Genomic DNA, 12241 nt, shown 5'->3' with positions numbered 1-12241 from the left:
ACCTAGGAAAATGGATGGGAATGAAGAAAAGAGTGTTAGACGGGTTAGAAGCCGTCTCTTATCCTCCTTCATCTACTCCTCCTCCTAACCACTGTGTGTATGTTACTTCTGGGCAACCCGTTTCTAGACAGAAAGACTGATTTCTGGAGAAAAGCGGGAGACAAGTGACAGTCAAAAGCAGAGTCCTATGGAGTCAAAGCCCACGGATTCCGTGCTGTGGTGGCAGCAGTAGAGCGTGGGCCGCTTGCCCCCCAGGAGGATGATCTGCCATGCAGAAGAACATAGGGAGAGGAACCTGCTGGGGAGTGGCTTCCGCCTCCCCTGGGCTGTGACCCAGGCTCGGGTACGAGGGAAGTGCGACTTGCGCCCTTACGAGGGTCCGGAGGGAGGGCTAGAGATGCTCCCTTTCCCGTCTACTCAGCGCGCACGCGCAGCGGGAGGAAAGGAGCCCATCCCGAACGCGGCTGCGCACTGGGTTGCCGGGTTCCCCTGGTCGCTTGCCCTCCCGGAAGCGCTGCGAGTTACTGGTGCCACGTCTATCCTAGCACGTCCTCCCGGGTCCTCGCAGCGATAGCACCGGAGCAGCGGCCCTGCGGACAGGACCCACAGCATCATGGGCCGCGCGGCCCTGCGCTCCGCCTTGCTGCTGCTGTTGTTCCTGCTCCGGGCTGAGCGGCTGCAGGGCTCCGAACTCACCTTCGAGCTGCCGGACAACGCCAAGCAGTGCTTCCACGAGGAGGTGGAGCAGGGCGTAAAGTTTTCCCTGGATTACCAGGTGAGGCCGGCTCCCGGCAGCACGCCCTGCTCCCTCCAGCTTCCATGTCTCGAATGGGCACTGTCGCGCCCTGACTAGAGTGACCGGAATTAGCCAAAGAAGCTGCAGCGGGTGGGAATCACTCGGGACCAGTTGACTTCCTCGTGAATAGGAAGGTTTGGATCAGTCAGAGCCCACCCTAGACCAACTGGGCTGGCATGGAGAGGTCCAGATGCGGGTCCTGCTTCTGTAGGGTTGGCAAATGGCTTTCTCAGGCTCCTTCTACTCTAATGAACGCCAGTACTAATCACCTGGCCAGTCTGCCCCAGGTTACTTTGGACCGCCTGGTCCCTGCAGATACGAGAAATGGCAGGGAGAGGAAGTGGGTTCATAGTTGTGTCAGTCCAACGTTTAAAGTTGGGGTCAGAGTAAGCGTTGCACAAGTGAGAAGGAGGGCTTTGGAAAGGTCTCAGCGTGGGCTTTGAGCCATGGCAATGTTCACCAGGATAGCCGTGTAGCTGTACAATTTGGCTCATACCATATGGCTCAGAAAAGCCAGCTCCTGCCCTCCTGTCTCTATTAAGAGATCTTGTGGTTCATAGGTGCTGGGATCAACTTGAGTGAGGGTCTGCCTCCAAGGTTTAGTGAGCAGATAGATCTATGGTTACAGAGATGAGGGGCCACATGCCAGAAGTGAGGTGGCACAGGCAGCAGGAATGGGGCAAACTATTGACAGGCCCTTCTGTAGTTAGAAGCACTGAGGGAGACTTGTGTGGGACAATTTATATGTGATAGATTTGTCCGTTTTCATATCTATGTGGACAATATCAAATTGTGGATGTCTATCCTAACAAAGCACAGTAACAAGACAGCATAAAAGATAATTGTGTGACTGGAGGGGACTGAGAAGTCATCTAGTCTCTGCCAGGGCAGGAATCCCCTATTAAGGAGTGTCTGGTTTGGGTTTAAACACCCAGCGATAGGATGCTTACTGCTTTACACAAACAAGCTGAACAGCTGCAGTAGCTTTTATCTGGACAAAGAAACATGTTAAGTTTGGAAGCAGATGGAGGCTGTGACCAACCATGGTCACAACCATCAATTACCTGTGTGATTTTGTCCGTTGGTGGATCTTACTTTTCTTGTGTGTAGAAGGAAAGGTGTCTTCCTCCTCCAACACTCAGATTCTATGAATGCTTTAGTCATTATTTGCTTTCTCCTTGCACTTCAACAGTGATAACATTATTAAAAGTTACTGGATCCATTCAGCAAGCCAAGAATGGCACATGCTTGGTATGAGTGTGTGTGTGTGTATGTGTGTGTGTGTGTGTGTGTGGTGTGTGTGGTGTGTGTGTGTGTGTTTCTGTGTCTTCCTGGAAGAGCAAAGCAGTGCAATACATACAGCATCTGTTCTTGCCCCAGGATGGCTCAAAGACATCATCACCTTCAGTGGGCCAATATGCAATCTGAGGGTTGCCCTGTAATGGGCTTCTTGGGGCCTGGGCTGTATGTCAGATATTGTGCTAATCACTATATGTACATGCACAACACATACCCATACATATAATACATATATACACAAATGTACATATATACGTATGTATGTATATATAATAATAATAATTATTATTATATTTATAATTATATAATAATTTTTATATAATAATATTATATAATAATATTTATATAATAATAATTATTATTATATGGAACCTAGGGCCTTGTACATGCTAGGCATGTGCTCTACCACTGAGCTACCCCTGCAATGCTAAGCACTTTAGATGTGCTACCTCATGGTATCTTTACCATGATGTTATGAGGTTGGTACTACTATTATCTCTCTTTTACAGATGAAGACATGTCCTTAAATAGTAACTTGCCCAGGTTCAAACAGTTAATGAGTGGCAGTGATCTAAATAAGTCACTTTCTCCATCTTGGGATTGAACAGATAAACAGTGGCATCCAGTTGCCTTGAGACAATTTCTTGGGCATCCTTTCCTTCATCTTCCTCCTGATTTCTGAAAGCTGAAAGCCCTATCAGCCCCGTGCTATGAAGAGCAGTTATCCAGGGGTGTATTCATTCGTGCTGCAGAATAGTGCAGTGCTTAAGTATTTGGGAGATGGTGGCAACAACTATCAGGTCAAATTCCAGGTATACCTCATTTTTCTGTGTCACCTTAGGCCATTTATTTAACCTGGGACCTTCAGTTTCTTCTGCAAAATGGGAAAAACTAGGCCTGTACTACAGACACAACTTTGAAGTTAGGCAGACCTGGATATCGGCCCTGGCACTTTCAAGCGGAGTAGCCATGACCAATTGACTTAACCTCTCTCAGTTTCAGCAAAATGGGAAGTGCCATAGCACTTGCTTCAGAGGTTGTGATGATTAAATGACAGAAGTGTTGGTAGAGTCTGGTCACTCTGTGATCAGCATTTGGTAAGTGTTGGCTGCCCCCCTGGTAACGGCAGACTTTTTGTGGTTGTTAGGTCATCACTGGAGGCCACTACGACGTTGACTGCTATGTGGAAGACCCCGTGGGGAACATCATCTACAAGGAAACCAAGAAGCAATATGACAGCTTCACGTACCAGGCCGAGGTCAAAGGCGTTTATCAGTTTTGCTTCAGTAACGAGTTTTCTACCTTCTCTCACAAGACTGTCTACTTTGACTTCCAAGTTGGTGATGAACCCCCCATTCTTCCAGACATGGGGAACAAAGTCACAGCTCTCACCCAGGTGAGTGACATCAACAGTGACAGATCCAGGGTTAGTATGTTCCTCCTCTTCTGTCATTATCTTGGCTAATGGGCAGGGTCACCATCTAGCACTAAAAGATCCTGTGTTCTCCATCTGATCTTCCTTTCTGTTCTTTAACCAGATCCCTATAGTATCTGACATTCCTGCCTCTACCTCATTCCCACTCAGACTTTCTTTCATGCAATGCCCTTTTGAAGTACCTGTGTTTTGTGCCTCTGCTTATATGATGGGCCTGTATCATAAAGAACAAAGTCCTACTTTTTTAGTGTATTAATGAGGGTAACAGCTGCAGATATACTTCAAATGTCAATGCCTTAACACAACAGAAGTTCATTCTCACTCATGATAATCTAGAGAAGGCTAATGGGAGTTCTCCTCCTCGATGTGAGTTAGGAATCCAGGTTCTTTCTTTTTCCTCATCTTTCTGGCTTGCCTGGGGCTTTGGGGCCCTCTGCTTCTAGCCACCAAAATCAGAAAAGATCCACTTCTGCTTGTCCCATTGTTGAACACTGATCATGGGGCAAATCTGTATGAAAGGAGGGCTGGCAAGTTCAGTCCTGGGAGGGCAGTCACCTCTTAGTAACAACTCCACACTGTGGAAGAGAGATAATGACATTTTTGGAGGATAGTCACCTCTGTCCCCTATGGCTCTCAGGTGTAATTATTATCTGACCCCCACCCTCCTCCATCAGTCTTCCTTCCTGCTATTTAAGCACCTCTTTGACTGTTGTATGCAGGCTGGGGACTTCCTGAGGGCCAGGACTCTGGTATTTACCTTTGTATCCTCAGTTCAAGAGGCATGGGACCAAAAAAATACTCACCAAATATTTGTCAAATGACTAAATGTCAAGGCCAGGGAAACCTGTAAGACAGGAATAACCACCTATAGTTGCACTTATTCAAGAACCAAAGCCAGGATGTATTGGATCTCCAAGGAGGCATGTAACCTTCTGGGTTGCCCTTCAGGGTGGCCATGTGCTATGTGGCTTTGGTTATACTCATCAAATCCTATAGGCTGCACATCCTTAAACAATATAGTAACCACTGTCTACATTTGACTATTTAAATTAATTGAAATTGAATGAAAAATTCACATTCTCATTTGTACTTTAACAACATGTAATAATAAGTAGTCACAAGTGGCTGGTGGCCACACGTAGAAAGTTCCACTGGACAGCACTGGCTTTGACTAGACCACATGAATGCCTTTAGAAGATGTAGCTGAGAGTGTGTATGTGTGTAAGATCTTTTGCAGTTGCTGATCTTGAGAGTTCTGTTGGTCACTGATGAAACAGCCTTCTTTTGGAAGATTTTGTAAGTCTGAGGTGAAAGACTTCTGACCCAGTGGAAAAACAAATTGGTAGAGAAGTCTTTTTTTTTTTTTTTTTTTTTTTGAGAGAGAGAGAGAGAGAGAGAGAGAGAGAGAGAGAATTTTAATATGTATTTTTTAGTTTTTGGCGGACACAACATCTTTGTTTGTATGTGGTGCTGAGGATCGAACCTGGGCCACACGCATGCCAGGCGAGCGCGCTACCGTTTGAGCCACATCCCCAGCCGGAGAAAAGTCTTAATAGGTTAGATCAGTAGAGAAGTTCTTTCTGGAGCCTGAGAATTACAGTCCGATTCTGTTGCATCGAAGAGACTTGGACTTCTCCTACCTCTGAGAACATCCTCTTTGCTCTTACCCAGCCTCAAAAGGAGGCATTTCCTTCCTTCTCTGTAGCTTGATCCCTCTGCCTTGAAGGGGATGTGTGTTCAGGGAGAGGGCTCTTACAGTGGTGGACATGCTAGAATAAATGATGCTGTCCCTGTCCCTGTGTTGGGAGGCCTGCGGGGAACGCGGTCCTTTTTTACCAGTTAGCCATGAAGCTCTAGACCTCTGTGGTCTGAGCTGCGATTGAAGGGTCTCAGGGAAGGCACCCATTAATTCTTCCAAGAGAGTGAGGAGGGCCTCTCAAAAGACCTGTAGATCAAAGGTGAAAATATGGAAGCTGCCTAGGAATGTGTCTGCCACAGGAGAAGGAAGGGGCTCCCACATGGAGGGTAGAATAGATGGAATTCTACAATGTGAATTTTACTCTTCTTACCAGGCTGTTTTTATTTTGATTGTCACGGATCCCCTTTAGCCAGCATCTGCTATCTCACATTCCCCCAGAAGCAGGCTGGAGGAATTGCCTCACTGGAATTTTTGAATGAGCTAAAGAGATGTCTCTTAGACTAGCACTAATGGAAAATCCCAGCAGATGGGGAGGTGGCATGTTTGTGCTTCCAAGTATCTGCGATTCTTGATGATGTACTTGAGGTCTTTTGGGGTGCTTATGCCAGGTCCTAAAGATGTGATATGGTTTGGATATGGTTTGCATCCATAAGTTCATCTGTTGGAGATTTGGCACTCAGTGTAATAGTATTGAGAGGTAGTGGACCAGTATGCTGAATTCCCAGTCAGGACCCTGGTCCAAAGAACTCCCAGTTAAGAGGGTCCAATATACACAGTGAGTTTCTGAGTGAATTTATGATAGAAACAAACTTGGAGGATGGATTTCTACCCTGGAGAACCAAATAATCCTTTCTTAGTCTTTAAAAGCAAAAACTGTGGATTTCTATAAATAAGACGTGAGTCTTTGTATGTGTGTATGCATGTATATGTTATATGTCCATGAATAGACACGTTCAAGCTATGACCATGTGTGTCTATCTATCCCTCCCACAAGTTTCAAGAATGATCTCCTTTGTTACTAAGTCCTCTCATATCAGGACCTTAAATTTCCCCTCTTACTCAATGTAGTGACCTTAATGAGGCCTTCATCTTCTCTTACCAGCAGGATTGTAGCCACCTGAGTGTTTTCCAAACTGGTTCCCATACATATATTTCTACATCATGACTACCAGAGGTAGATCTTCTGAACGTGGGATTCTCATCCTGCCATTCTTCTGCCCATAGAGCTACAGATAAAGTCTTGACCTTTGAAGCCCTTTGTTGTGAGTTTCTGCTTGCCACAACTTCTTTCCCATATGTCCTCACCACTATATCAGACCCTGATTCCAGGCCAGTTCCTGAACATACTGGGCCTGTTCCTTGAGCTGGCACCCATACCTCTGCCCAGTTCCTTCTGATGCATAGGGACCATATCACCTTTCTGTCCACGTGATATTTCTCCACTTCTTATCCATGGATCAGGATGAGTACATGCAAAAGAAACCCTGAGCTTTGGGAGGTGGACCAGATACCACTTGGACAGAAGGTGCTGCCCTGTAGATGCAAGGGATAAAGGGGGGCTTTTGTTCTAACATTTGTGTTCTAGTTTAGCTTCTAGAATGGCCCATAGTAAAGAATATCCAATGAAGCAAGAAAAGGGTAACACCATTTTTTTTGGCCATAGTTTCCCATTTGCCTCTTGGAAATGTTTGGTATGATAGAGAAACAAGGGTTCTTAGAGAGGTCACATGGTGACTCAGTGTCCTCTAGCTTCTTACGTTCTATTTCAGAAATAGTTTGCTTTTGGAGTTTAGGAGCTAAAACAAGTATCTTGTGGATGCTTAATGAATAGAACTCACTATTGGGATAGAAAATTCTAGGTTTTGTATTTGCTGGTGTTTTTGAGGTCGCCTCTGAGTAAGAAGTCATGTTCTTCTGCAAGCATAATCTATTGGTTGTCTGCTACTGAGTAACTAATTAACATAGAGTGACTGAAAACCCTACCCATTTATTACCTGTTAGCTTTGGATGCTGGAAATCTGGGCAAGCTCAGCTGGTTCTCTGCTCAAGGTCTGTAAAATGAAAGTGGAGGCGTTGGTCAGGTTAGGCTCTTATTCTGGGGAAGTGTCTGCTTTCACACTCATTCAGGTTGTGGGCAGGATTCAGTTCTGTGCAGATCCCTGATTTGTTGCCAACTATTGTGCTCTTAGCCATTTGAGTCTGTCTTCTGGTCCTTTTGGTGATTGCCACTTTCTGCAACCAGCTGGAGAAAGCCTTTACTTTAAGGGCTGTGTGAGTAGATCAGGCCACTGGATAATCTCCCATCTTAAGGACAACTGTGCCATATAACAGCATAGTTACAGGAGTGATACCTCATCCACCTGCAGTTTCCTGGGAACAGAACTAGGAATATTGGGAGTACTAGGTGGGGACATGTTCAGAGTTCTGCCTACCACACAGAATATTTTAGCAGGGAAATTGTGAAGTAGTGTAGGAACGTATGTGTATATATGTGCATGTTTATATTTTTGCATGTTTTCATGAGAATTATTTCTCCTTATGTGTTTTGTGTTTATAATAAAACTGTAGGCGTCAATTGCATACTAAAATGAGTGGTAGAGTCAGAGACCAACATGGTTGTTCTAGTTCACACTGCTGTTTATTAGCCGGGTGACCTTGGAGACAATTCATGTAGCCTCTTTGAGCTTCGATTTCCTCATCAGTACATTGGGTGAGCAGGCAATCAGCCCTCCCTAACATTGGGGGTGATCATCATGTCTTTCAAGGCACTGGGAGATTCAAAAAAAGAACAGAGGGTAATGCTTGCAGGCACAGCCCCAGGAGTCAGTGGAGTGAGGTCAGTACCAACAGTGTGACTGGTTACCCTCTCTGAGCCTCAGGCTTATTCCTAGGAGTAAGTGAAACCATGTAAAACCCTTAGCACAGACACCTAGTTAGCATTCAGTGGATATTGACGACCTTGGCTGTTTGCTGGATTCCACTCAGCCCGTCTCAGGGTTATCAATGTGACAGTTTTTGTCTTCCTTCCCAGATGGAGTCTGCCTGTGTGACCATTCATGAGGCTCTGAAGACAGTGATCGACTCACAGACGCATTACCGGCTCCGAGAGGCCCAGGACCGAGCCCGAGCAGAGGACCTGAATAGCCGAGTTTCTTACTGGTCTGTTGGGGAGACTATCGCCCTGTTTGTGGTCAGCTTCAGTCAGGTGCTGCTGCTGAAAAGCTTCTTCACAGAAAAACGACCTGTCAACAGGGCAATCCGCTCATAGCGGAGGCATCCTGCCCCAGGGACTCTCACCTTCCAGGGTGGAGCAGCTCTGTGGGTCATGGGCTCCTGCTGGGCTGGGTGGAGGCGAAACTGCAGGGAGAGCACAGGTGGCTTGCTGGCATGGCAGCACCTGGCTTCCATGTTCTCGCCTGATCATTGCACCCCAGCAGCCAAAGCTCACAGCCCAGGAATCTGAAGGCATCCTGTTTCATTATATGTGTAACTTTGACCAAAACTAGTGTTTACAGTCAGGCTAGGGGTTGGCCACTGTGGGAGGGCAGGCAGGCAGCAATGCAGCTGCCTGGCCAGGGGAGAAACCCCAAGTGCCTGGGCCTCCAGGGTAGCTTAGGGCTCTGCCTCTTCTCCATGATGTGTGGGCCATTTTTGTGGCCTCTTCTGTGTGGGAAGAAAGGGGCTCTCAGTTCTTTCTAGCCTTTCCTCCGTGGATCTCTCTGTACTTGAGGAAACCAGGCCTACCCCGAGGTAAACAAGAGTCAGCCATGCAGGAAGGACCCAGATGATGATTGGGTGCTCTCTGTTAGCTGTGTATCTCTTAGGAGGCAAAACTGTGGCTAATAAAAACTAGGTGAACACCATGGAGAAGTATGCTTTATTTCTTTGCCATAAAGGAGCTCACAGCTTTATGGGGAGCAGGGGTGTGTTATGAACAGTGTGGTAGAGCAGATGGTGGCCTATAGCTGTGTATAGGTTGCTTTGTACACAGGTGTGTAGAAAGGTCAGGATATCACTCCTCCCAGGTGAAAGGATACAGGGAATAGGAATTCTTGCTGTTCATGTCACTCACCAGGCTGTGCAAAGGGTCTTTGCAAATGCTGTTTCCTCTGTGAAACCCCCAGCCCTGATATCTGCATGATTGGCTCTGTAATTTCCTGCTAATAAGACACCAACTTATCAGTGGAGTTTCCCCTGACCTCAGTATTCAGGACAGCACCATCTTGCCTTCTCCTGCCCTCCTTCCCATTAGGAAGAAGTTAATGCACACTGACCAGACATCTACATAGGAGGTCTGGAGGGAAGATTCAGTGTCATTCTAAAGGAAACCTACCAAGGAATCTGAAACCCTGGGCTGCCTGGCAGGTGTTAATAATACCTTGTGGGAAAGGAAGTTAAGTAAACAGTCCTTTTAAATAAAAGATGAGCCCTGAAAGTTCTATGACTTAGCTTGATTGGAAGATAAATATTGTTGTGTTTCTCTCATGTGTTTGATGGCATTTCTTTGCTGTTTCCTATTTTTATACTGAGGGCTGGATGTGTAAGTGTTATTTATGAATTTAGGGCAGAATGAAAGACACTATAGCAAGTACCTGTGATTCTTACAGGTTCCCTGGCTACCTGCCCTTCAAAAGCCGCTTTTCCTTCCTAACCTGAGGGAACCACCAATCTGAATGTAGCATTTCTTAGTCACAGAGGAGCTCAAAGAAGTGAGGGGCATCATTCTAATAAAACTCCTTGTCTCTCTTTTATAAGAACAATATTCCTCCTCCCCGAAAAAGTATAGGACCGTGTTGGTGACCGTGTTTTACTTGTATAACCTTATAATCATCCAGAAAAATACAGATTAGGAGGTAGAAGCCCTGTCCTATTCGTTGAGTTAGGAGATAATTTTTTGTAATAAAATTTACTTTTAATATTTACTATTTACATATTTTTGATCAACTATAACAGTGAAAATAGTCAAGTATTTTTAACACTTAGAGATTTACATTGCAGCACATGAAGCAAACCTTAAATATTTTAAGTAGAGAAATTTGATAGGGTACTAAGCAGGAATTTCAAATGTAAAAGGATACAGCTCTGTAGGAAAGGTGAAATGGAAGTATGAGTTTAAGAAGGAAAAGGAAAGATGGAAATTTCTGGCATGTATTTATAGATGATGATGGATATCAAATAATTTTGATCTTTAGAGTCAATCAAAATTATAACTTTTAAAACTTTTTTTATATACTTATTTATTTATTTTTATGTGGTGCTAAGGATCCAACCCAGGGCCGCTGAGCCACAACCCCAGCCCAGAAATTGTGATATGACTCTTTAAAAAGTGCTTAGAATGTGTCAGAAAATATCCCTTAGTTCTTTAAATTCATGGTGAATATACTGGATTGGGTCTGATCCTTTTGAATTTGAACCTACCATGTACTAGTTTGAGTCTGCCTGGGCAACGTACTGAGCTCTGTCACAAGGAGTATTGCCACTGGCAGGGCTTCTACATCGTTGGTGAGCAGAATTAGGATTCCCCCTGCTCCCAATAAAATCCATTTGAATTTGAGGCCTGGGTGCTTCTGACAGTTTGGAGGCATATCTATTAGCTTGTCCAGACAATTGAGAATCTCCCTGGGAAGAGGGAGGATTTCCAAATCCAGAGGTTCAGCATTAAAGAAAAGGGAGAGGATTAAAAAAATCAAAGTCTGATGGAATGCTGTTGCTATATACCATAGATGTTAAGAAGGTAAAATGTACGCAAAGAAATTCCCTCAAAGTAATTATGAATCTAGATAGCAGACTGGGCCTGGCTCCAAAGACCAAGTTAGTATGTGATGCTGACTCCAGACACCAAAAACAGCTGATTCTGGCTGCCTTGTGATGAGCTGTCTGGCAGCCAAATGACTGTGTATGACAAGAAAGAGCTTTAATTCTTAAGCCTAGGCAACTCTGCTGTCAGACACCCTCCACAGGATAACCCTGAGAGGGGAGGATTGTAATGCATTCCACTGTCATGTATTTAAAAAATAAAATCAATTAAATATTTTTAAAAAGACACTTTTCCAAAAAAGGGTAAAATCATAAGCCACAGGTATTAGATGAATACATGCTAAAGATTTTATTTTACCCATCAATCATTGAGGGAACCAGATGTCATAATAGTTCAAAAGAGAATTCAGTGAACAGACACTTTTATATACTTTTAAAGTTGTCAAATAGCTCAAAGACATTGGACCAGGCTAGAATCAGTAACCCAGAAGGATGTGCTATGTGCAGAAAGCACACAGTTGCAAAAATAGCTCAAAGACAAAGCTTAGCATCAGATGGCCTGGAGGGGTGTCCAGAAGTACAGAGGCTTTTTTATTAAAACACTTTTTTCCCTACAAATTTAAAAGAGGCTGTTGAACTACTGCAACACCTGGGGAATGGCATTGATTTCCAATTTAATTAACAAGACCAGCTGTTCCATTTAGTTTCTGGCTCCATAAAGGCTCATCTTTGGCCTCTTTAGGCCTCTGGTGGGAACAACTTTCAGTTATTTCTAGTCTTGGGCTTCACCTTAATCCACCTTTCATGTTCCATGGTTCCAGATGTGGAGCACCTATAAAAACTTAATATATAGTACATAGTGTTACAATATAATAGTATAATAAAAATTATGATATTAATATAATTATGTATACTGTTATTACATAAGCTCTAGGTTATGATTTTCAATCTATTTTGGGGGGGTTACTTTTGTTGAAATGTTTGCAGAATTGAAAACTTGGGCCATAATGAGTTGGTTAATCTTTCATTTGTTGCTTTTACCCTCACCCAATCTTTGAATAGTTTCTCCATTCAACTCTCCTCAATTTAAAAACAGAAAGGAAGGAGGGAAGAAGGAAAGAAGAATCAGTTGTTGCAAATTTTAGGTGCTATGGATTGAATGTTTATGTCCCTCCCTTCCCCCATTCCACATGTTGAAATCCTACCTCCCAAGGCAAAGGTGTCAGAGGATGGGACCTGTGGGAGGTGATTAAGT

At 44.4% G+C, this 12241-nt stretch overlaps 1 protein-coding gene across 1 annotated transcript; it reads left to right on the top strand.

The window, feature by feature from the left end:
• Window positions 1–480: 480 nt before the first annotated feature.
• On the top strand, window positions 481–9092 carry Tmed3 (transmembrane p24 trafficking protein 3). The gene is made up of 3 exons (XM_005316874.5): window positions 481–775; window positions 3243–3491; window positions 8261–9092. The coding sequence occupies exons 1-3, from the start codon at window positions 614–616 to the stop codon at window positions 8495–8497; spliced, it is 648 nt and encodes a 215-aa protein (XP_005316931.2). The 5' UTR covers window positions 481–613; the 3' UTR covers window positions 8498–9092.
• Window positions 9093–12241: the final 3149 nt, after the last annotated feature.

Source organism: Ictidomys tridecemlineatus, chromosome 5 (assembly GCF_052094955.1).
Source record: "Ictidomys tridecemlineatus isolate mIctTri1 chromosome 5, mIctTri1.hap1, whole genome shotgun sequence".
Lineage (NCBI taxonomy): Eukaryota > Metazoa > Chordata > Mammalia > Rodentia > Sciuridae > Ictidomys > Ictidomys tridecemlineatus.
This window is presented reverse-complemented; position numbering and strand designations above follow the sequence as displayed.